The sequence below is a fragment of the Symphalangus syndactylus genome, chromosome 16 (assembly GCF_028878055.3).
Source record: "Symphalangus syndactylus isolate Jambi chromosome 16, NHGRI_mSymSyn1-v2.1_pri, whole genome shotgun sequence".
NCBI classification, from domain to species: Eukaryota; Metazoa; Chordata; class Mammalia; order Primates; family Hylobatidae; genus Symphalangus; species Symphalangus syndactylus.
This window is the reverse complement of record NC_072438.2, coordinates 10,255,479-10,279,827: the sequence shown is the minus strand read 5'-3', so window position 1 is coordinate 10,279,827 and position 24,349 is coordinate 10,255,479. Positions and strand designations below refer to the sequence as shown.

Genomic DNA, 24,349 nt, shown 5'->3' with positions numbered 1-24,349 from the left:
CCACGCGGATGAGGGTGGGAGGAGCAGCCTGCTGTCCCCCACCCGTGGACCCATGCGTGAAGTGGTGCGGGGTAAGGGAACCCTGAGAGCAGCTCTGGACCGCTGGAAGCGCCCAGGCCCCCACCTTGTGTGTGCCGCCCAGGCCACTGTCACGATGAGAAAGGTCATCAGGTAGACGGCGATCCGTGTTGCCAGAAGCCTCTGTACACTTCTGTCGAACTGCTGGAATACAAGAGCACTGCTGTCAGAGCCCAGGTGACATGAGTGTCCCGAATGGCAGTCGAGACAGCACCGTGAAGGGGGGCTGGTCTCGGTCCAGGGCAGGGCGAGACCCTCAGGTGGGCCCTGTGAGGCACATGGGAGGGTCCTGGCCTCCCCAGCGGACCCTGGGTGCCCTGTTCTGGGTCCAGCCTCCGTCTCCAGCTGGTCTGTCTCCCCTGCAGCCCCCACCCCTTCTCCAGGGCGCTGATCCATGCCCACACCCACAGGTGTACTCTGGAGTGTTCTATGGGCTGTGTTCCCACTTGGGGGGCAGCTCTTAAGGGGCTCGGTGTCTGCTGAGGACTCCGCCTCGGGGATGGTACCCTCTTGGTGTCCGCATGTGGGAGGGGACAGGAGGGCAAAAGCACCAGGTCACAAATGTCATTCATGAGGCTCTGCCATCATAACCGGGTCACCACCGAAAGGCTCTGCCTCAAGGCCATCCCTGTGAGACGTCCGGCATGTGGACTTCGGAAGGACACACAGGTTGACAGCACAGAAGGGTCACGGTGGAGGCGCTAGGGGCCTGGGGGCTGCGGTCAGGGTGGAGGTGCTGGGGGGCCTGGGGGCTGCGGTCAGGGTGGAGGTGCTGGGGGGCCTGGGGGCTGCGGTCAGGGTGGAGGTGCTGGGGACCGCACCATACTCGATGCAAGGCCCTCGCCCTCCAGCCGTGGGAAGGTTTTCACGCTCTCTCCACGAACGCTCCCAACAGAACACTGGGCACTTTACCGTCTCCCTTGGTTCTTTACTTGCAGGCAGGTCTCTGGGTCAATAACTTAGTGTTTCAGTCACTTCTTGAGTCCCATCTAGCTTTTCGAATCATGGGTTTTCAAAGTTACGACCGTCTTTTATTTTTCATCAGAGTGAGCACAGCCCCAGGAGTCCCCTCTCCTCACAAGGAGGTGTCCACTGTTCTAGCACCTTCCCTGGGACACACGTCAGGCCTTTCCCTCTTCCCATAAATGTGTTCTCTGAATGAGCTTTTGACTCTCCAGGACTTTCTGAGACTCAGACCCTCCCTGTGACCCGGTTAGGACAACAGAGAAAAGACAGGGCACTCAACACCACAGTCCTAGAAAGGTGCCCTGGCTGCAGGGAAGTCAGAGCAGGTTTTGGTTCACAGGTTTTTATTTCCAACCACCTGGGCCCTTCATTGTCATGCGCCCTCTGGCATGGGCATCGCAGGTGGATGTGGCCGTACCTCAGCAACCCTCTTCTGAAAGGGACAGCCAAGGCCAGTACCTCACGACTGCATTTGGCCAAGCCCACCCCATGGGCCTCGGCGGGGGTGCAGCTTTCCTGAGCAGCTGCCCCCCTAGGGAGGGCGGGAGCGGCTCCGGGGTCCCAGTGCCTGTGCTGCTTGCTGCCTGCCGGTGTCCAGGGTCTCCCTGCAGACTGGGCCAGGCTCCACCTGCATTCCTACTTCTCATGAAAACCCAGGAAAAGTCTCGTCATCCCCTTTGCACAGCTGAGAAAGCCGAACTCTAAGCAGCTCCCGTGACTTCTCAGCATCCCCCAGGCTCAGCTCATGAGTCAGGACTGGAGCCCCGACCTCAGTACTGGCCCAGGAAGGGCTCCTTGCGCACCCATGAGGCTTGGGCCGCACGACCCTGTCATGAGGACACAGAGCCAGGCAGGTGTGCGCCCCAGACGCCCTCCAGTCATTCTCCTTCTAAGATGCTGTGTTGCTCTTTAGCTGAGAAACAGTCTAAGGTGGCTGTAAGCGGAAACTCTGCTCGTAAACCCTTTCCCGCTCACCTCTGGGCCTGTGGGAGCAGCCGGGGTGGGAGTGTCCCTGCGGAGACGGGCGCTGGCCCTGTTTACTCAGAGCAGCTATGGAAGGGGCCTGCTGGGGCAGCTGCCATCCACAGAGGAAACTTCTGTCCTTGGGGCAGGCCCGGAACCTTCCTCTTCCAACCTGTCCTCTGGCTCACTTCCAGGGTGCTGCCTTTGTCCACTGAACTCGGAAACAGAGCCCTAGAAGCCCAGTCTCCCACCCTCCCAGGAGTCCAGGACCTCCGCCCAGGTGAGCACAGGCTGAGTAGGACTTGCTGGCTCCCTCCCTTTCCAAGGAGGCCCCTGCCTCCCGCCTCTGCCTCCTAAGCCTCAGAAGCTTCCAGGCGTGCAGGGTCAGCTCCCTGTGCCAGGTCGGGCCTTAGGGACCCTGAGTCTTCTCAGGGCCATGCCACGCGGAGCACAGCCTGCCCCGTTACCTGTTCTGGGGAGATCTCCGTGTGGGTCACAGGCAGGATCTGAGAGGGCAAAGAGACAGAAGGAAGCAAGAGACGCTTGTTGGACTGGGTGTGGCGGTACTGGGGACTCGAGGGTGGTGCTGGGCCCCCCTAAGCTGCCTGAGGAGCTGGGGGACCCAAGGATGCCAGCAAGACCTAGACAGGTCTGAGGTGGGCTGGGCAGTGCCTTGAGGGACTTGGGGTGGGGCAGGCCGAAGCAGGGGCCCCGTACAGACCATGACGGTGGCGATGATGGACAGCAGGGCGTCGCTGAAGCTGAGCATGCGTTGGGAGCACTGGATCCCCTCCCCGGCGTCCTCGTCTCTCCTGCCTGGGGGGCAGTCCCCCGGTGCGTCCAGTGCCTGCTCTGGGGTCTGGGGTTGGGACATGGCGGGGCCGCTGCCTGGCGGTTACAGGAGCCTGGGAGGAAAGGCAGGTCTGAGTGTGCCTGTGGGGCGCTCCTGGGGGTCGGCCATGCAGCCTCAGCCCTGGTGCAGGGACAGGGATTGGTATGGGGGGGCTTGGCCGCCACCAAGCAGGGGAAGGGTCCACGCTGCTCTGTCCTCTCTCCCAGGTGCCCCTCAAATTTCCGGCCTCCAGGCTGAGAGGCCAACAACAGATGCCACGCCCGGCCCTGTTACTGGTGAACACTGATCTGGGTGAACTGGGCCTCAGTTTCACCTCAGCAAATGGGAGAGACAAGGAAAGGCACAGAGATCACAGACCCCACGGCCGACCTAAATGTGGAAGAGGAACACCCTGCGGGGCCCTCGACCGTGCACGCGTGCCTGGGGCTGTCCGTCTCCCACAGGGGCCGCGCTCTCCCTCGGTCTCGGCACTCGTGCATGCTGAGACGCAGCACACGTGCATGCGTGCCTGGGGCTGTCTGTCTCCTACAGGGGCCGTGCTCTCCCTCCGTCTCGGCGCCTGTGCACGCGTGCCTGGGGCTGTTTCCTACAGGGGCCGCGCTCTCCCTTGGTGACCTTTGGGGAAACCGAGGCCCTTCATATGTAGCCAGTTAGCACCAGGGCAGGCACTCGTCTGCCTGTGGGAGCCTGGGCTGGGCGCACTCGGCACATGCCACAGCTGTGGCTCAGCACAGCACTCCCCAGGCATTTTTAATATCAGACATGTGTCTGGGAAGGTGAACAAGATGCCAGGTGGAGAGTACTCTGGACAGAAGAGACCCCAGCGCCTCACGGAGACAGAACTGACGTATGGCTGCAGGCGCCATGCTGCACAGTGCTGGGCAGCCTTGTGCCAACCAGGCACTATGGATTTCACCCTGCACCCGAGGTGGAGGCTGGGCACACTGAGATGAGTTCCCCAAACATAGGATGTGGCCAGAGAGCTCCATGTTGGCTGAGCCCCACCTGCGGCCAGGCGCCCCTGGAGCAGGGAAGAGGGCAGCAGTGTGTCAAGGACGCCAGTCAGAAGGGCTGCTATGACCTAGGAGAGGGGTGACGGAGGTCTGGCATCCCAGGAGACACAGAGCATGTGGGAAAGCAGCTCCTAAGAGTATTGGGGGCTGCAGCTGGGGGTGACGGAGAAGGGGGAGCCCACCTGGCCCTGATGCCACCGTGGTGAGGAAGGTGGGTCAGGGCACATTCTTGAGGGACGGTGAGTGCTTGCTTCAGGCTTATTTCCTGGGACACAGCAGAAGCACTGGAGGCTGTCTCAGGGCAGGGGAGCTGTGGGGATGGAACAAGTCAGGCTGGAGATGCAGCCTTCACAGGTACCTCGGATTGAGCTGTGTTAGAAACAGAAGTAATTTCTGTGCTACTTGGAAATGTGGGGGTGGTCTGAGGGAGTGGCACCCAGGAAGGAGGAGAGGAGCAGCTGGGGGCAGGCCAGGCCAGGCTCTCCACCTCTTCACAAGGGTATGCGGAGAGCCCTTCAGCACCAGCAGGAGGTGACAAGCCAGGGCCCCCAGGTTTCACTCCAAAGGGGGTGCTGTTTACTTGGCCAAGGGCATCAGGAGACTGAGATATGTGGCCAGCTAGAGGGTCCACAGGAAGAGGGATGTGCTGTAGGCTGCTTACACCAAGGCGAGACGCACAAAAACAAGGAGAGTCCACTCCAGAGAATGGGCAGAGGCTCACCGGTTTCCAGCCAGGAAAAACAAACACACAAGGCATTCCACTTCACTAGCAATCAGGGAGATCGGGGAGGTGCAAATGAAACGGCGAGAGGCCAGCCCAGCCGGGGTGGTGGGCGTGAGGCGACAGGAGGGCAGGGACCTGGGGAAAACAGAAACTGAGGCTGGAATGAACGGTGGGGACAGACGGCGGGGAGTGAGATGACAGGACGGTAAAGACGCAGGGAAAACAGAAGCTGAGGCAGCAACAAACAGCGGGGAGTGAGGAGACGAGACGGCAGGGACCTGGGGAAACAGAAACCGAGGCAGGAATGAACCGTGGGGAGTGAGACAGAGACGGCGGGGACCTGGGGAAACAGAAACCGAGGCAGGAATGTAAACGGACACGTGTGTTTCGGCGACAGTTTAGCAACGGTTAATAAGGTGCAGTGCCACACCCTCCAAGGGTCCATTCCAGGCAGTCTCACTGGGACTGCCATGACAGGCTGCCTAGGGTCTGCACTGAGGCAACACGCGGTTTTTCTCTTTTTCTTTTTAAGACAGGGTCTCAGTCTGTTGCCCACGCTGGGGGGCAGTGGCGTAATCACGGCTCACTGCAGCCTCGACCTCCTAGGCTCAAGTGATCCTCCCACCTCAGCCTCCTGTGTTGCTGGGACTACAGGCGTGCACCACCACACCTGGCTAATTTTTTGTATTTTTCATAGAGAGAGGGGTTTCATCATGTTGCCCAGGCTGGTCTTGAAGTCCTGGGCTCAAGCAGTCTCCTTGCCTCAGCCTCCCAAAGTGCTTGGATTACAGGCGAGAGCCACCGCAGTCAGGCCGGTGTGTTTTAACAATAAAACTAAAACACATTCTGACTAGTAAGGGACAAATCATTAAACCATGAGGTAAACTATCAGAAAGTTAAAACAGATTTACGAGTATAAAACTATAAAACAAAACGTTAAGACAAAAAAATCAAGTTGCAAAAACATACTATTATACCATTTATGTAAACAATGGACACATAAAACAACCATCTATCTTAATTATACACACACGGTAAGAAATGAAAACCATAAATAAGAACAATGTTCGCCAACTTCCAGACAGCGCTGCAGTGACCCAGGCAGGGAGAGGCGGGGAGCAGGTGGAGGGCTTCTGCTCTATGCCCAGGTTATTTCTCACCTAGAATGCAGACAGGCACGTATCCACAGCTAGCCACAGTCCAGCAAACTGTTCTATCCCCAAACAGCATCTTCGTGTTCAAGCTTCCCCAACCTCAAGCTCCAGCAACCACTGATCTGTTTTCTGTCACTGTAATTTTGCCTCATTTATTTAGTTAATTATTTTTTTGAGACAGTCTTGGTCTGTCACCCTGGCTGGACTGCAGTGGCATGATCACAGCTCACTGCAACCTCTGCCTCCTGGGTTCAAGCAATTCTTGTGCCTCAGCCTCCCAAGCAGCTGGGATTATAGGCACCCACCACCACGCCTGGCTAATTTTTGTATTTTTAGTACAGACAGGGTTTCACCATGATTACCAGGCTGGTCTTGAACTCCTGACCTCAGGTGATCCACCTACCTTGGCCTCCCGAAATGCTGGGATTACAGGCATGAGCCACTGCGCCCAGCCAATTGTGCCTTTTTAAGAATGTGGTATAAACGGAATCACACCCTCCAGAGGTTTTCATTCTAGCTTCTTTCGAGACTCATCTGTGGTGCTGGGAATATCAGTAACACACTTCTTTGGTTGCTGTGTGGCAATTTCACGGCATGGACACACCTCAGTTTGTGGATCCACTCAGCAGCTGAACAACGTGTGTATTGTTTCATTTTGCACAATGATGCATAAAGCCACTATATGTAAACATTTGCACACAGGCGTTTGTGTAAACATGTTTTCATGACTTTTGGGTAAATGCCTTGGAGTGGTTTTGCCGGGTCGTATCGTAAGGACCATGTTTCCTTCCTGAGAAACCGCCGGACGATTTGCCGAGGCAGCTGCACCATCTGCATTCCCACCAGGCATGAGACCTGCACTTGCTCATCTCCTCTGGTACTCAGTTTGGCACAGCTTAGAAAAATAATTTAGCCGGGCGCGGTGGCTCACGCCTGTAATCCCAACACTTTGGGAGGCCGAGGCGGGCAGATCACTTGAGGTCAGGAGCTCGAGACCAGCCTGGCCAACATGGTGAAACCTGATCTCTACTAAAAACACACATGAAAAATAGCCAGGCATGGTGGTGGGCACCTGGAATCCCAGCTACTTGGGAGGCTGAGGCAGGAGAATTGCTTGATCCCAGAAAGTGGAGGTTGCAGTGAGCCGAGATCGTGCCACTGCACTCCAGCCTGGGTGACAGAGTAAGACTCCGTCTAGGAAAAAAATAGTAATAATAAAAATCAATAATTCAATTAATTTATTTTACTCATTCTAATACTCGTGTAGGGGTGTCTCATTGTGGTTTTAATTTGCTATTTCTCTACTGACTAATTAGGCATCTTTCATCTGTACAGCTTTCACAGTGAAGTGTCTTAGAATCTTTGCTTGTTTACTGAGTTGTTTGTAATGTCACTGAGTTTTGAGAGTTCTTTATACTCTAGTTAAAAATCCTGCAAGATGTGTAATTTGGAAATATTTCCTTGCAGTCTGTGGCTTGTCTTTCACTCTCTTACCAGTCTTTAGGAGAACAGAAGTTCTGAATTTTGGCTGGGCGCAGTGGCTCATACCTGTAATCCCAGCACTTTGGGAGGCAGAGGCGGGCGGATCACCTGAGGTGAGGGGTTCGAGACCAGCCTGGCCAGCGTGGCAAAACCCCATCTGCACTAAAAATACAAAAATTAGGTGGACGTGGTGGTGTGTGCCTGTAGTCCCAGCTACTCAGGAGGCTGAAGCAAGAGAATCGCTTGAACCTGGGAGGCGAAGGTTGCGGTGAGCTGAGATTGCACCACTGTACTCCATCTTGGGTGACAGAGTGAGACTCTGTCTCAAAAAGAAAAAAAAAAAGAAAGAAAATTCAAGGAATCTTAACAGCCAAAATAATATTGAAAAAGAACAAAATTGGGAGCACTCCCACTTCCTGATTTCAAAATTTAGTACAAAGCTACAGTAGTCAAGACAGCATAGGCACAGAACACTGGAATATAATTCAGAAATAAACCCCTACATTTATGGTTAACTGATTTTGACAAGGATGCCGAGACCACTCAATGGGAAAAGAAAAAGCTTTTTCACAAACGGTGTTGGGACAACTGAATATCCACATGCAAAAGAATGAATTCGGCCGGGCATGGTGGCTCATGCCCGTAATCTCAGTACTTTGGGAGGCCGAGGTAGGCTGATCACAAGGTCAGGAGATCGAGACCATCCTGGCCAACATGGTGAAACCTTGTCTCTACTAAAAATACAAAAATTAGCTGAGCATGGTTGCGCGTGCCTGTAGTCCCAGCTACTCGGAAGGCTGAGGCAGGAGAATCGCTTGAACCCGGGAGGTGGAGCTTGCAGTGAGCCGATATCACACCACTGCACTCCAGCCTGGCAATAGAGCAAGACTCTATCTCAAAAAAAAAAAAAAAAAAAAAAAAAAAAAAAAGAATGAATTTGGACTCAACCTAATACACATACAAAAATTAACTCAAAATGGATCAATGATGTAAATGTAAGAGTTTATAAAACTCTTAGAAGATGATGCTGGAGAAAATCGTTTCATGACATTGGGTTTGACAAAATATTCTTTTTTTTTTCTTTTTTTATAAAGACATGGGGTCTATGTGGCCCAGGCTGGGCTCAAGCAATTCTCCTGCCTTGGCCTCCCAAGTAGCTGGGATTACAGGCATGAGCCACTGTGTCTGGCCTCCCTTTCTATTATTAACATCTTATATTAGTCTGGCACATTCGGCACAATTGACAAGCAAATATTCACACATTACAATTAATCTAAGTCCATAGTTTACATTAGGCTTCACTCTGTGCTGTATTCTATGCGTTTTGACAAACGTAAAATGACTTGTTTTCACCAAAACAGTATCACACAGAATAGTTTAAACACCCTAAAAATCTCTGGTGCTCCACCCTCCCTCTTTCTTCCTGAACCCCTAGCAACTACTGCTTTTTTTTTTTTTTTTTTTTTGAGATCGAGTTTCACTCTTGTTGCCCAGGCTGGAGTGCAATGGTGCAATCTCGGCTCACTGCAACCTCCAATCCCAGGTTCAAGTGATTCTCCTGTCTCAGCCTCCTGAGTAGCTGGGATTACAGGCATATGCCACCACACCCAGCTAATTTTGTATTTTTAGTAAAGGAGGTGCTTCATTATGTTGGGCAGGCTGGTCTCAAACTCCAGACCTCAGCTGATCGACCCGCCTCGGCCTCCAAAAGTGCTGGGATTACAGGCGTGAGCCACTGCACCCGGCCTATTGCTCTTTGTACTGTCTTCATAATTTTGCCTTTTCCAGAATGTTCTATAGTTAGAATCATACAGTATGGAACCTTTTCAGATTGGCTTCTTTCATTGAGCAATATGCATTTAAGGTTCCTTCAAGTCTTGTTGTTGCTTGATAGCTTATCTTTTTATTATGGAATGATATCCTATGTTATGGACTTACCAGTTTATCTATTCACCTATTGTTCATATGGGCTATTTTCAACGGTGTATTATAAAGTTGTTCACGTTGATGAACTCCAGTTTATCTGTTTCCTTTATGGATCATGCTTTTAGTGTCATGGCTAAAAATCTCACAGAACATTTCATAGATTTTCTTCCATAAGTTTTATAGTTTTAGATCTCACATTTAGATTTATGATTTTGAGTTAACTTTTATATATAATGCTAGGTATGGATTAAGGTTTTTTGTTGTTGTTGTTGTTGTTATTGTGAGGCGGAGTCTCACTCTGTCACCCAGGTTGGAGTGCAGTGGCATGATCCCAGCTTACTGCAACCTCCACCTCCTGGGTTTAAGCAATTCTCCTGCCTCGGCCTCCCGAGTAGCTGGGATTACAGGCACTCATCCCCACGCCCAGCTAATTTTTGTATTTTTAATAGAGATGAGGTTTCACCATGTTGATCAGGCTGGTCTCCAACTCCTGACCTCAAGTGATCCGCCTGCCTTGGCCTCCCAAAGTGCTGGGATTACAGGCGTGAGCCACCGCACTCAGCTAATTTTTGTATTTTTAGTAGAGATGGGGTTTCACCATGTTGGTCAGGCTGGTCTCGAACTCCTGACCTCAAGTGATCTGCCCGCCTCAGCCTCCCAAAATGCTGGGATTACCGGCGTGAGCCACTGCACCCGGCCCAAGGTTCCTTTTCCTAAACACATGAATATCCAATTTTTCCAGCATCGTTTGTTGAAACAATTATTCTTTCTCCAATGAACTACTTTTGCACCTTATAAAAAAAATCAATTCACCATAGATACCTGTGGGCAAATTTCTGGACTCTTCTATTTACCTACTTAGCTATCTTTATATCAACTCCACACTGTTGTCCAGGCTAGATTCAAACTCCCAGGCTCAAGGGATCCTCCCGCTATAACCTGCTGAGTTGCTGCGACTACAGGCACGTACCTCTACACCCAGCCACCACAGTTTTGATACTGTGGCTTTAGGTGTTTAAATTAGGTCATGTAAATCACACAATTTTGTCTTGTCCTTGTTCAATCTTGTATTGACTATTCTAGCTCCTTTGCAGAGCCAAGTAAATTTTAGAATCTATGGGTTAAATTCTCATAGTCTGCTGGGAATTTGACTGGTTTACATTGAATCTACAGGTCAATTTGAGAACTGCACTGTTGAATCTCCCAGTTTATGAATATGGCATATCTCTCCATTTATTATGGGCTTTAATTTCTCTCAGCAAATTTTTGTAGTTTTCAGCATATAAGTCTTGCACATCTTTTTTCACAGTTATCCCAAGTATTTCAGACTTTTTGATGCTATTGTAAATGTTTCTAATTTCTTTTTTTTTTTTTTTTTTTTTGAGACGGAGTCTCGCTCTTTCACCCAGGCTGGAGTGCAGTGGCGCGTTCTCGGCTCACTGCAGGCTCCGCCCCCCGGGGTTCACGCCATTCTCCTGCCTCAGCCTCCTGAGTAGCTGGGACTACAGGCGCCTGCCACCTCACCCGGCTAATTTTTTGTGTTTTTAGTAGAGACGGGGTTTCACCGTGTTAGCCAGGATGGTCTCGATCTCCTGACCTCGTGATCCGCCCGCCTCGGCCTCCCAAAGTGCTGGGATTACAGGCGTGAGCCACCGCGCCTGGCCAAATGTTTCTAATTTCAACTTCCAATATTTATTGCTAGTATGTAGAAATAGAATTGATTTTTACACATTTATTTTGTATCCTGCAACCCTGCTAAACTCACGAGTAGCTCTTTTTATAGATTCTGATTTTTTTTTTCTTTTTTTTGGAGACCGAGTCTCACTCTGTTGTCCAGGGTGGAGTGCAGTGGTGTGATCTCAGCTCACTGCAACCTCCACTTCCCAGGTTCAAGTGATTCTCCTGCCTCACCCTCCTGAGTAGCTGGGATTACAGGTGCCCGCCACCACACCCGGCTAATTTTTGTATTTTTAGTAGAGATGGGGTTTCACCGTGTTGGCCAGGGTGGTCTCAAACTCCTGACCTCAGGTGACCCACCCAGCTCAGCCTCCTAAAGTGCTGGGATTCCAGATGTGAGCCACTGTGCCTGGCCCCGGCCCTCTTTTTCTTGCCTCATCACGTTGGCTAGAATTTCCAATATAACGCTGAACAGAAGTGGTGAGATCAGACAGACAGCCTTGGATTGTTCCTGGCCTTAGGGGGAAAACATTCAGGCTTTTATTATTTCATACGATGCTAGCTACAGGTTTTTCACAGATGCCCTTACTATATTGAGGAAGTTTCATTTTACTCCTAGTTTGCTGAGTTTTTTAAATCAGTAATGTATGTTGGATTCTGTCAAATGCTTCTCTGTATCTATTGAGATGATCCATTTTGTTTCTTCACTCTCAAGAGTGTGAATTACATTGATAAACTTTCAAACGCTAAGCCAACTTTGCCCTCTTGGGATATCCCACTCGGTCATGGTGTACTATCCTTTCTGTATATAGTGTTGGACTCAATTTGCTAAACAACGTTTTAAATGCACTTTCGTGTCTATGTTCACAAGAGGTATTATCCTGTAGTTTTCTAGTAATGTCTTTGTGGAATTCTGGTATCAGATTAATGCCGTTAGGAATGATGAGGTGGGAAATAATTCCTTCCTTCAACTTTCTGAATTCCCAGTGAAGCTATCTAAGTTTGGAGTCTTCTTTTTTTGAGATAGAGTTTCACTCTTGTTGTCCAGGTTGGAGTGCAATGGCACAGTCTCAGCATACTGCAACCTCTACCTCCTGGGTCCTAGTGATTCTCCTGCCTCAGCCTCCCAAGTAGCTGGGATTACAGGCACCTACCACCATGCCGGGTAATTTTTGTATTTTGAGTAGAAATGAGGTTTCACCATGTTGACCAGGCTGGTCTTGAACTCCTGACCTCAGGTGTTCCACCTGCCTTGACCTCCCAAAGTGCTGGGACTACAGGCGTGAGCCACTGTGCCCGGCCCAACATAATTTCTTCTTAAATGAGCTTAAGTGGTTTGTGCTTTCCAGGAATTTGTTCATTTAGTGTAAGCTGCTGAATTTGTTGGCCTAAAGTCCTTAATAATAGTCCCTGATTATCCTTTCGGTAGTGATGTCATCTCTCATTCCTGATATTGGTAATTTGTGTCTTGCCTTTTTCTTGTTCAATCTGGCCAGAGATTTTTCAATTTTATTAATCTCAAAGAATCAGCTTTTGGTTTCCCTGATTTTCTCTATTGCTTTTGTTATCTATTTTTTTGAATTCCACTCTGATACTTATTATCTGCCTTCTTATATTCACTTTGAGTTTCATTTCCTCTTACTTTTCTAGTTTCTTTTTTTTTTGTGACAGTCTCAGCTTACTGCAATCTCCACCTCCTGGGTTCAAGCGATTCTCTTGCCTCAGGCTCCCAAGTAGCTGGAACTACAGGCATGCACTGCCACACCCAGCTAATTCTTGTATTTTTAGTAGGGATGGGGTTTCACCATGTTGGCCGGGGTGGTCTTGAACTTACAACCTCAAGTGATCTGCCCACCTCTGCCTGCCAAAGTGAGCCACCGTGCCCAGCCAACTTTTCTAGTTTCTTAAGGTGACTGCTGAGGTCACTGATTTGAGACTTAACTTTTAATACTGTTTTAGCTGCATCCCACCAGTTTTTTTTTTTTTTTTTTTTTTTTTTTTTTTTTTTTTGAGACGGAGTCTTGCTCTTTCGCCCAGGCTGGAGTGCAGTGGCGCAATCTCCACTCACTGCAAGCTCCGCCTCCTGGGCTCACGCCATTCTCCTGCCTCAGGCGCCCACCACCACGCCCGGAGAATTTTTTGTATTTTTAGTGGAGACGGGGTTTCACCGTGTTAGCCAGGATGGTCTTGATCTCCTGACCTCGTGATCCGCCTGCCTCGGCCTCCCAAAGTGCTGGGATTACAGGCGTGAGCCACCGCGCCTGGCCCTCCCACCAGTTTTAAATGCTGCATTTTCATTTTCATTCTGTTCAAACTACTTTCTAATTTCCTTTTTGATTTCTTCTTTGACCCACGAGTTATTTAAAAGTGAGTTGAAAAAATATGCAAAAAACGAAAGTGAGTTATTCAGTTTCCAAATATTGAAAGGATTTTCCAATCTGTTACTGATTTCTACTTTAATATTCAATATCATTCTGGTCAGATAACATACCTGTTTAATACAACAGAATATGGTCAGGCTTAATGTTTTAATGCACTTGAAAAGTTGCGTATTCTGCTGTTATTGTGGGGAGTGTTCCATAAACGTTCATTAGGTCAAGTTGGCTGACAGTCATGTTCAAGTCTCCTATATCCTCAGTGATTTTCTGGGTATCTATCCTATCGTTTATTGAGGAAGAATATTCTCCAACTACAACTGTGATTTTTCTCTCTCCTTGCAGCTATTCGTTTATGCTTTGTGTATTTTAGAGCTTCGTTATTAGGTGCATAAATGTTTAGGATTATCAAGTCTTTTCAATGAATTCACCCCTTCATCATTACAAAATGATCCTCTTAATCTCTTGTAATACTCTTTGCTATGAAATTTAGGAAATCAGTTATAGGGATTAAGACCATAACTTCAGTTTTGGATATATACACATGTTTATACATGTAGTGGTATCTAAGAACAAACATCTGAGAGTTCAGATGAGATATGGAGATAGATATTTGGGTTAAGATGGTGTTACTATAGCATCTACTTCAATGCCAATAAATAAAGGTGCTCCAGAAATATTCATAAGATAAGTAGTCTGACTCTGGTTTCCAAAGTGATTACACGGTTTAGAAATGTCCAGCTGATCTCAGGTCATGCCAGTATAAGTTCATGGCCTCCAAATGAGTGCTTAAATGCTCTCATGCTTTCCAGTGAGTTATTCACTAGGTTTTTCATAACAGCTATTTTAGATCTTTTTGACACTGCTTAAATCTTGGGTTTCCTACTTCCCCTCTCACTTTCAGTTGATGTTTTTCTTTCCTCATTCACAATGAAAACAGAAGCCATTAGAGAATTCCTTCACCTTCATTCCAATAAATACATAAGGTCACCTGCAACTGCAGCCCATTTTTCTTCCTGAGTGTTTTTCCTATGTCCAAAGCAAATATCTCTACCTATGCTCTGGATGTCATTCCCCTCCTATGTTCTAAGAGATAGAAGATATCTCATTAAGATAGAATTATCTTATTATTCCTCTTTTTTCTGTACCAGCAAACCTTCTCTCCCTTCCATCAGCTTTAGGCTACTCAAGAATCTCTCATCTTAAAACATCTCAATACTACATCATCATTCTAGCTCCCTGGAGCTAAGGATGCTGAATTTGTTGGCCTGAAGTTGTTCATATTCTCCTCCACAGACAAACATTTTGAGTTATCTCCACTTGCCATCTCTACCTCATCATCTGTTCATCCCTCTTCTATGGTAATATGTAGCTTCCACCTCATTACTCCAATGAAGCTATTCTTGGTGAGGTCACCAATGATCCCTTGTGAATAAATCCAACACGTATCTTCCATTTCTTTTTCTACTTGACTTTTAAGTGGCATTCGACACTCTTAGCTGCACTCTCTGCCCTGAACATCCTCGTTCCTTGGCTCTGTGACAACACTCTCTTCATTTTCTTCCTCCTTCACTGGCTGCTCTTTCTCCACAAACTGTCTACTCTCTGAAGATTCTAACCTCTTTATGTCTAGTACACCATCTCTGTTGGTCCTCTCTTCAGCTCCTAGAGCCAACTGCCACCTCTATGCTGAGGATGCCCAGATATCTGTCTCTAGCAGGGATTCTTTCCTGAGCTCTCAATCCTTCTATTCCACAGTTGACCAGACAAATGCACTGGCTGGAAAAGCCATGACTTGCGTTGAATTTTAGTTGTATCACTTGTTGGCCCTGGCCAAATAATGGCATTGTTGAGCATATTTTCTCATCCCAAAATAAAGGGGGTTAATTATACTGTGCTTTCTTCACAAAGATGTTTTCACCACAATGAACCATTACAGAAAAGGGTGTTGTAAGCAATAAATTAGTGCATAAACTAAGCTATTGCTACTGTTATTTTTGTTGTATATATTTTTAAAGATCTCATTTGGCTTCATGCAATACTTCATTCAAATAGATAAGTGTTCCAACGAGCTGAGCCTATTATCTTTTAATGATAAAGATAACAGATGTTAGTTAGCTTCTGGGACGGCTAAGATGCTGATTTGAGCTTTAGAATCCATTTTTGAGTTGGAGAACAAATAACTCTATTGAAAGGGTTGCAACCTCAAATGACTATAGGAACCAGGCAGGTAACATACATGAGCCCATCTGGTCAGGCAAATGACTGTGCCTTACCTCAAGGGACCGCTCTAGGTAATTGGTAACACACATCATTTGGTGTCCAATAATGACAGGTTTGATTTTTCAACAGAAGCTGGAAAACTTGGTTTTTAACATTTAGGCCTTTCAATTATTATTATTATTTATTTTTTGAGGCGGAGTCTCAGGCTAGAGTACAGTGGCGCCCGCCTCCCGGGTTCAAGCGATTCTCCTGCCTCAGCCTCCCAAGTAGCTGGGATTACAGGCACCCGCCACCACGCTCAGCTAATGTTTGTATTTTTAGTAGAGACGGGGTTTCACCATGTTGACCAGGCTGGTCTGGAACTCCTGACCTCAGGTGATTCGCCTGCCTCGGCCTCCCAAAGTACTGGGATTACAGGTGTAAGCCACCGCGCCTGGCATCAGTCTTTAAGTGATAGCAACGAATTCACCTCCTGCTGCCCACTCCCAACCCCCAAATACTGTATGGGCCAAAAACTAAAAATGCATTGTCTGCGAGCCATTTCCTCATTATCCTAGAAGGAAAGTCACCTTTTCATCTCCAAATGGTTGGGCATTATGAACACTTCCAAGCGGTTCATGAGGACTTGCTTTTGCCTTGGAAAATGTCAGGGTGCGAACGAACCCTGAGGGTCACAGGGCAGTCTCTGCAGTGTTCTGGTTGCCCAGGACGAAGGTTTTTCTAGCCCACGGCTCCCACCACTGGTCACTGCCCCAACCCAGACCCTGGCCCTCTGCTCGGAAGACAGGGCAATGCAGCAGCGTTTCCCCTGCAAACTGCCTGCCTGGCTGCTGGGAGGGGGCTGCCAACCTTACTCACTAAGCGTCACAGGAAACTCTGACCTCCATGAGACAAAAACCAAGTATTTATTGAAAGCTTAACGCACGCTAACTCCTTGCTCCGTAGCCAACTGACAGAAAAATTCGCGAACCCATTCGCAAACGCGGCGCTAACAGCAAACGGGAGGCTGACTCCACCCAGAGGATGGCGAAGCGCTTAAACCGGAGACACCTGAGAAGGAGCCTCCCACGAAACAGACCATGTAGGGAACGGTACCGGGAGCTGGGCTGGGGCGCTGAACTACCTGGGCGGGAATCGCCGCGGCGACTGTTCCGCGCGCCTCCGCTTGAGTCAGCCCGGCAGACAGCTTGACAACCGGAAGTTCATCACAAGCCCGGCGACGCCGCGCACGCACGCGCTGTTCCGTCAGACCTCCGCGCCTGCGCGCGCAGCCAGGAAGTGAGGCCGCGGCGGAGGGGACGGGGCTGGGCCGCGACGCCGCCTGACGCGACGCGTCCTCACGCGCGCCTACGTCACGGCGGCGGGGCGGAAGATGGTGCACCTCGGGGCCGGCTGTTGCTGAGCTGACCCGGACGGCGAGGGAGCGGGAGCCCGAGCCCGACCACTCCGGCTGCCGCGGGGTGCGGCGCAGCCACCGCCATGTCGCTGCTGCAGTCGGCGCTCGACTTCTTGGCGGGTCCAGGCTCCCTGGGCGGTGCTTCCGGCCGCGACCAGAGTGACTTCGTGGGGCAGACGGTGGAACTGGGCGACCTGCGGCTGCGGGTGCGGCGGGTCCTGGCCGAAGGTGAGGCCCTGGGTCGGCAGCGCGAGTGCGGCCACGGAGTGTTGTCTCCGGGACGCTGGGGGCAGCGTCAGCCCGGAATGGGAGGGCGTGGGTTAGGGCTGGGGAGGGTCCCAGCGGGGTCGTGGGTCAGGGTCGGCCAGGGGAGGGTCTCTGCCGAGGGCGTGGGTCAGGGCCAGGCGAAGGTCACAGCGCGGGCGTAGGTCGGTGCCTGCTGGCGGTGATTGCGGAGGGCGAGGCTGGGGCCGGGTCGGGGTACTTTCTTGTCATGGGAGTAGGGTCAAGTTGGAGCAAAGTCTGGGGCCTGGGGAACCCCCTCAGGGTGGGTGGGGGAAGATGTTACGGTGAGGTGGGGGATGGTGGCAGGCAGGGAGCTTGGGTGGGGACCCACAGCGGAGGCTGAGGGAGGGTGCCTAGAAGGCCGACAGCTGGAGTCAGGAGGTGAGCGGTGCAGGAGGTGGGTTTAAGCCTTGGCCTTTTGCATCTGGGGTTATTGAGCAGGCAGGGACAGGACTGGACTTTGGAGGTTAGGGCTGGTTCTTCTGCAGTTCAGGGAACTTGAGAGTTGGTGGGTGCACACGTGTTGCAGGTAGTTGCGGTCGTAGCCTGGGGGGTGGGGGGGTTGGCCGAGGGTAGACTGGGCTGTGTCTCGTGATCCCCGTTCGTCTTTTAACACCTCAGTGTTTCTCTTCCCGGTGAACATCTACTCGTGTGATTCCGTGTGTAGTACAGGAAGCAGAGCCAGTAGTTGTGACCTATATAGAACTTGCAGAGTGGACAGGTCACTCGGCTTAAGTCGTCTCGAGTCAGTCTTGAGTCAGTTTTGTCTCTGCGTGCCATTTCTAGCTCCCTGGATGTCCTCTCCGTTCACACGGAATCGATCACCAGTGTCAGTGGGTCTCATTCTCTCTTGTGAATTTTCCTTACGTTTTTTGTCCAGTGGTGCTTGGAGTTGTGTCACATTTCACTAGCTGTGAAGTTTATTGGCTAAACACAGTTGACTTCGGTGCGGCAGCGTAACTCTATTCTGCTGTATTGGCACAGGGAGAGGGAGTGAAGCAACACAAAAGCCCTAACCCTCACCAGCTCCCTGGTACCTCTCAGGGCTGGAGGGTTAGCCTGTCCAGGTGCCTGCCCTGTGACCAGACAGGAAACTATCCCAGAATTCTGATTATCACAGAAGGCCTGCGGAGACCTTTTGACTGTAGCATTATCACACACTTTGTCTCCATAGTGTTCAAAACCAAACAGATTTTGGGTACGATTTGGTCAGAAAGCCCTAAGCTCTTCTTTCAGAGGTGGGGGCTGAAGTGTGATATCCTTTCACATCTGTTAGAAGACAGATTTCTCTCAGATCACCTCATTTATTTTGAAAATACTAGGTGGTTATCTTCATTCTTTAAGAAGTTCATAGTGGACAGGACTTGGTTTCTGGAACTTCAGACCTGTGCTCAAGGGGTGGAGAGACAGAGGCAGCAGAGGGACAGATCCTTGGGGGTGGTACAGTCAGTGTGAGCTTCGGGAAGGGGCCAAGCAGAAGATGGCACGGATCAGGGTGGGAGGGATGGAGAATGCACCCTCACTGGGGCCCAGAGAGGAAGATTCGTATAAAGAAAGAAGCTTGTGGGTCACTTAGCACCCAGGAAGAAGAACAAGGAAATGTGGGCGGCTGCTGAGGTTGTGCAAAATAACTTGTTTCCCTTTGCTATCTAGGCGAGTCAGGAGATAAAAATAACCAATGCAGTTAGGAGCTGTAGATTGCCTCCTTGTAAACTTAATAGGTGGCCTGCAGCCTCCTAAGTACTTTGAAGCCTCTTTGAACTGAAACAGGGTGTGAAAGCTGAATTAAGTATTTTATATAAACTTAAATAAGTTTTGTCTGGACAGCAACCTTAGAACATAGGCTATGGGAGTTCAGGCTGTCTTGTGTAAACATGGCGATGGCCGGTAATCTGAACCCTTGAGTACAGATGTTTACAGTTCCAGAATTTTTCAGGTTTCAGAATGATCATTACAGCATATAACCTGTATATCATGGGATACTCCCAGAGGATTTGGGAAAGTATTCTGTAATTGAATACATTAATATTTCTGTAATTAAGTGAATAAATATTCTCACTGTGGGATAATTAAAGTCTGTAATTAACCCCATATCAGTTCATGTCAGGTTTTATCCCAAATGAGGTTATGGTAGACCAGGATTTGCTGTCAAGTGAGTTAGGAAAAAATGGTTTTCATAGCTTGTAGGAATTTGGACTTGTGGTGTGAATGGGTTTTTAGGTAGAACTGTGGAACCAGATAGGTTTCTAATTTCTTCAAACTTGTTCTGTCATCTTCCTTTTTTTTTTTTTAATTTAAGAGACGAGGTCTTGCTGTTAGGATGGATTTGAACTGGGCTCTGGATCTTCCTGCCTCGGCCTCCCAAGTAGCTGGGATTACAGGCATGTGCCGCTGCACCTAGCTAGCCTTCACTTTTTTAAAAGGCAGATTATCAGGAGCACCAACCTGTCAGAGATGCCCAGGGCAGGTGTATGCTGTGCGTTGTTTTGGGTTCTGCGTGCCATTGCTTCTGAAATGGAGCCTGTGGTGCCCTGTCTGCAGGGAAATCCACCTTCCCTGTGTGGCTGACTTGAACTCGGGGTGACTGCTAGTGAGGTAAATTGAGGCAGAAAATGAAAACGATGCCGCACAGCCGTCGTATGGTTTAAGCGTAACTCGCCTCGTGCGTTTGGTTGGGTGTTACATGTAATTTGAGCCAGCCAGCAGCCCTTGTGTGCCATGCGCAGTGTTAGCTGAGTGGCTGGGCCTGCTCAGGAGCTTTGGCGGTCAAGCTGTGGCCTAAGGAATCGGGGGGCACAGCCTACTCGCACCCCCAGGGCCGCTTGTGTGTGGTCCTGGCTCTCCACCCTTCTTCCTCCTTGACATGGCTTTTGGAGGCTTCCTCCCTTCACTTACTTAGAATGTTCTGGACTGGATGACATCATTGGGAATATTTGGTACTGACTGACAGTTGCAGAATTGTGTGGTACAGGCAAGACTCTTGGCTGCAAGTTTCAGAAACCCTCCCAGGTGGGCTCAGTGGCAGGGAGGCCCCATGTCTCCAAGGTGGGCTCAGTGTCAGGGGAGGCCACATGCTGGCCCCACGTGTCCTCCGCAGGGTACACTTGAGATCATTTTCTTTTATTGGAAAGAGTCTGGCTCGTCGCCCATGTTGAGTGCACTGGAGCGATCACGACTCACTGCAGCCTTGAACTCCTGGGCCTACGTGATCTCCCTGGCCTTGGCCTCCCAGAGTGCTGGGATGACAGGCGTGAGATAATGTGCCCAGCCTTAGACTGATCTTAAAAGTAGACTCGGCCGGGCACGACGGCTCACGCCTGTAATCCCAGCACTTTGGGAGGCCTAGGTGGGCGGATCACCTGAGGTCAGGATTCAAAACCAGCCTGACCAACGTGGCAAAACACCGTCTCTACTAAAAATACAAAAACTAGCTGGGCATGGTGGCGCGTTCCTGTAATCCCAGCTACTCGGGAGGCTGAGGCAGGAGAATCACTTGAACCCGGGAGGTGGAGGCTGCAGTGAGCCAAGAGGGGTGCGGGGCAGTGCGGAGCGCAGGTGAGCGGGGAGGGGTGCGGGGCAGTGCGGGGCAGTGTGGACTGCTGGTGAGCGGGCAGGGGTGCGGGGCAGTGCGGGGCGCAGGTGAGCGGGCAGGGGTGCGGGGCAGTGCGGAGCGCAGGTGAGCGGGGAGGGGTGCGGGGCAGATCGGGGCGCAGGTGAGCTGGGAGGGGTGCGGGGCAGTGCGGAGCGCAGGTGAGGGGGAAGGGGTGCGGGGCAGTGCGGGGCGCAGGTGAGCGGGGAGGGGTGCGGGGCAGTGCGGGGCGCAGGTGAGCAGGGAGGGGTGCGGGGCAGTGCGGGGCGCAGGTGAGCTGGGAGGGGTGCGGGGCAGTGCGGAGCGCAGGTGAGCGGGAAGGGGTGCGGGGCAGTGCGGGGCGCAGGTGAGCGGGGAGGGGTGCGGGGCAGTGCAGAGCACAGGTGAGCAGGGTCTCTGGGGCTTGGTTAGTTGGTTCTAGGTCATCAGGCCTGTGAAGCCCAGATTCTGCCGCAGAGTAGCCGCCCCCTGACGGCTCTCCTCCTACCAACCGCCTTCACTTCCAAGTTGACAGCTTGATCATCAACATTTGTCCACTTTGACTAGTTCCCAGCGTGAAATAATAACGGTCAGAACCACTGCAGCAGCACTTAGGGGCTCTTCGTATTTGCCGAGCACGGTCCGTAGTGCTTTATGTGAGTTGTGTGGTCCTCACAGTAGCCCTGGAAAGTGGGTACTGTAATTACTCCCATCTCACAGAAGAGAAAAGTGACGTTGGCAGAGATTAGTTGCTTGCCAGAGGTTGAGTGGTGGAGTGGGGGCTGGGAGCCCCAGGGAGGTGTCCTTAGGGTCCCTGTCCTGGCCCCCACTGCTCTGCACATTGTGCCCTGGAGGAGATGTCTGAGCATAGAAGGTAGTATACTAGGCTGTTGGGGCGGAGAGTGACAGGCCAACACCACTTCCTGCTCAGCTGCGGCTGACCCTTGGCAGGAACAAGCCTGTGTTACTTCTGTGGTTTCTGTCTGTTGGCATACAGGGAGGTCACTGTCGGGGAGGACCCCCTGGGGTGAATTAGCCTTTCGGGGAGGTTACTGTCGGGGAGGACCCCCTGGGGTAAATTAGAGGTTCAGGGAGGTCACTGTCGGGGAGGACCCCCCTGGGGTGGGCTCACCACTGGGGGAGGCGACCGTTGGGCTGGGCCGCTCCCTGTTCTTCTTGCTCCACTCCGTGGACTCCTGGTGTTGTCTGTGTGGGTGCGCATCCGTGTGTCCCACTCCGTCCGTGCTGCTGTAACAGAACGTCATACACTGGGGGCCTGTAAACCACAGATGTTTGTTTATTCCTCACAGCTCTGCAGGCTGGAAGTCCGGGCGCAAGGCTCTGGCAGATCTGGTGTCTGGTGAGGGTCCAGCACCTTCTCGCTGTGTCCTCACAGGGCAGAAGGGGTGAGGAAGTGCTCTCTGGGGCTTCATTTTTAGGGCAGTAATCCCAGTCCTGAGGGCTCCACCTTCATGGCCTGGTCACCCCCAAGGAGGCCCCACCTCCTAACACCATCACCTTGGGTATTAGGATTTCACACAGGAATTTTGGAGGGGACACAGATTCATTCTGTAGTGTTGTGAATTATGTGTGTATTGAAAATGTTGGTATGTAGTATTTTACATTAGAAAAGTGTCTGTTTCTTAAAAGAGGCCGAGTTGATTAAAAAAGATACTCAGATCTGCCTGTAGTGGTCCTGTGCTGACCTCACTGTCCCCTGGCGCTCTGTCCCATCCCCAGCGTGCCCCGTGCATCCTACACACATCCTGGTGAGAGGTGTCCTCAGCCCCTTGCACGGACGCTGGTGGGCTGTGTGGGGGAAGGTTGCCCAGCTCTGCTCATGGGGCCTGCAGGCTGCTTGGGGGCACCAGACTCTAGTGTCCCAAGTCCTCAGAGTGTCCCCTAGAGGTTTGTTTTATTTGGACATTTTGATGGGTTTAAAAAGTATCAAGCTTTGATTTGTGCCTTTCTGAGTAGCAAGTTTGGTAATGCTTATTTGCTGCTCAGCCTCCCCTTCTGGCATTGCGCATTCATATCCTGTGCCTGTTACTTTTTTATTTTTATTTTTTTGAGATGGAGTCTTGCTCTGTTGTCCAGGCTGTAGTGCAGAGGTGCGATCTCAGCTCACGGCAGCCTCCTCCTGAGAGCAGCCCCTGGGCAGAACTCCACCCCCATGACCCAGTCAGCTCTCACTATCTTGAGAGCAGCCCCCGGGGGAACTCCACCCCTATGACCCAATCAGATCTCACTATCCTGAGAGCAGCCCGCTGGGGAACTCCACCCCCATGACCCAATCAGATCTCACAGGCGAGCGCTCACTATCCTGAGAGCAGCCCCCGGGGGAACTCCGCCCCCATGACCCAATCAGATCTGACTATCTTGAGAGCAGCCCCCCCTCCCAACTCCACCCCCATGACCCAATCAGATCTCACTATCCCGAGAGCAGCCCCCCCCCCCCCCCCCCCCCCCGGGGAACTCCACCCCCACCCCCAGGGGAACTCCACCCCATAATCTGGTCACCTCCCACCAGGCCCCTCCTCCAACATTGAGGGTCACAAGTGAACATGAGATTTGCATGGGAACACAGATCCAAACCGTATCTGCTGTTAGGAATAAAGATCCAAACCATATCCGCTGTTATGAATAAAGTTGCTGAGAACATTTTTTTTCAAGTCTTTTTGTGGACATGTGTTTTTCTTTGTCTTGGGTAAAAAATACCAAGGAGTAGGATTGCCAATTTACAGGTTGGATTTAAGTTGAACTTCACATGAAACAACCAAACCTCCTTCCACAGTAGCTGCGCCATTTTACATTTCTGCCAGCCACGGTAGAGAGTTCCTGGCTCTCCACCTCCTCACCAGCGTTTCTTGTGGTCTCTCATTTTGATTACATCCATTCTTGTGGGTGTGCAGTGGTGTCGATCTCATTGTGATTTCATTGGAATTTCCCTGATGATAAGGATGTTCAGCAATTTTTTTTTTTTTTTTGAGATGGAGTCTTGCCTAGGCTGGAGTGCAGTGGTGCCATCTTGGCTCACGGCAAGCTCCACCTCCCGGATTCAAGCAATTCTCCTGCCTCAGCCTCCCAACTAGCTGGGATTACAGGCATGCACCACCATGCCCAGCTAATTTTATATGTTTTAGTAGAAGTGGGTTTTCACTATGTTGGTCAGGCTGGTCTCAAACTCCTGACCTCAGGTCACCCACCGGCCTTGGCCTCCCAAAGTGCTGGGATTACAGGCATGAGCCACGGCGCCTGGCCTTTTTGTCCATTTTTTATTGGACAGGAGTTGGGAGAGTTTCTGCTTACTCTGGATACAGGTCTTATGTTTACATATTTATATAATTTATGTGAGAAAGAGAAGGCAAGCCTTAGCTGTGGTCACTCTGCTGTCCCAGGCCAGGCTGCCTCAGGGAACCTGGGCCTTGAGATCTGGCCTGGCTTGAGCATTTGATGTCTCTGTGCCTCCACTCCCCGCCCCTCCACTCCCTGCCCTTGAGATGAGATCTTGCTCTGTTGCCCAGCCTGGAGTGCAGTGGCATGATCATGGCTCACTGCAGTCTTGAACTCCCGGACTCAAGCGATCCCCCCACCTCAGCCTCCCAGGTAGCTGGGACCACAGGCATGCACCACCATGCCTGGCTAATTTTTAATTTATTTCTGGTA

At 50.9% G+C, this 24,349-nt stretch overlaps 2 protein-coding genes across 26 annotated transcripts in view; one reads left to right on the top strand and one right to left on the bottom strand.

Moving 5' to 3' along the window:
• TMEM175 (transmembrane protein 175) overlaps positions 1 to 16,602 on the bottom strand; it is a 28,008-nt gene extending 11,406 nt beyond the window's left edge. Inside the window, exons 1-5 of one of the 5 annotated variants that reach the window (XM_063619361.1) lie at positions 16,558 to 16,602; positions 4,056 to 4,183; positions 2,729 to 2,912; positions 2,475 to 2,513; positions 125 to 219 (exon numbers count right to left, since the gene is read on the bottom strand). In XM_063619361.1, coding sequence (XP_063475431.1) covers positions 125 to 219; positions 2,475 to 2,513; positions 2,729 to 2,881 — 287 coding nt within the window. In that variant the 5' untranslated portion in view covers positions 2,882 to 2,912; positions 4,056 to 4,183; positions 16,558 to 16,602. Of the gene's footprint in view, positions 1 to 124; positions 223 to 2,019; positions 2,162 to 2,474; positions 2,514 to 2,728; positions 2,913 to 4,055; positions 4,184 to 16,557 lie in introns of those variants that run through there. The other 4 variants (XM_063619360.1, XM_055246647.2, XM_063619362.1 and 1 more) reach the window with 4 other exon arrangements.
• An 84-nt stretch (positions 16,603 to 16,686) lies between these two features.
• The window catches only part of GAK (cyclin G associated kinase), an 82,335-nt gene continuing 74,672 nt past the window's right edge, over positions 16,687 to 24,349 (top strand). For 13 of the 21 annotated variants that reach the window (XM_063619347.1, XM_055245959.2, XM_063619343.1 and 10 more), the window contains exon 1: positions 16,709 to 17,058. In XM_063619347.1, the coding sequence (XP_063475417.1) occupies positions 16,914 to 17,058 (145 nt within the window). In that variant the 5' untranslated portion in view covers positions 16,709 to 16,913. Of the gene's footprint in view, positions 17,059 to 24,349 lie in introns of all 21 variants that reach the window. The other 8 variants (XM_063619348.1, XM_063619346.1, XM_063619350.1 and 5 more) reach the window with 6 other exon arrangements.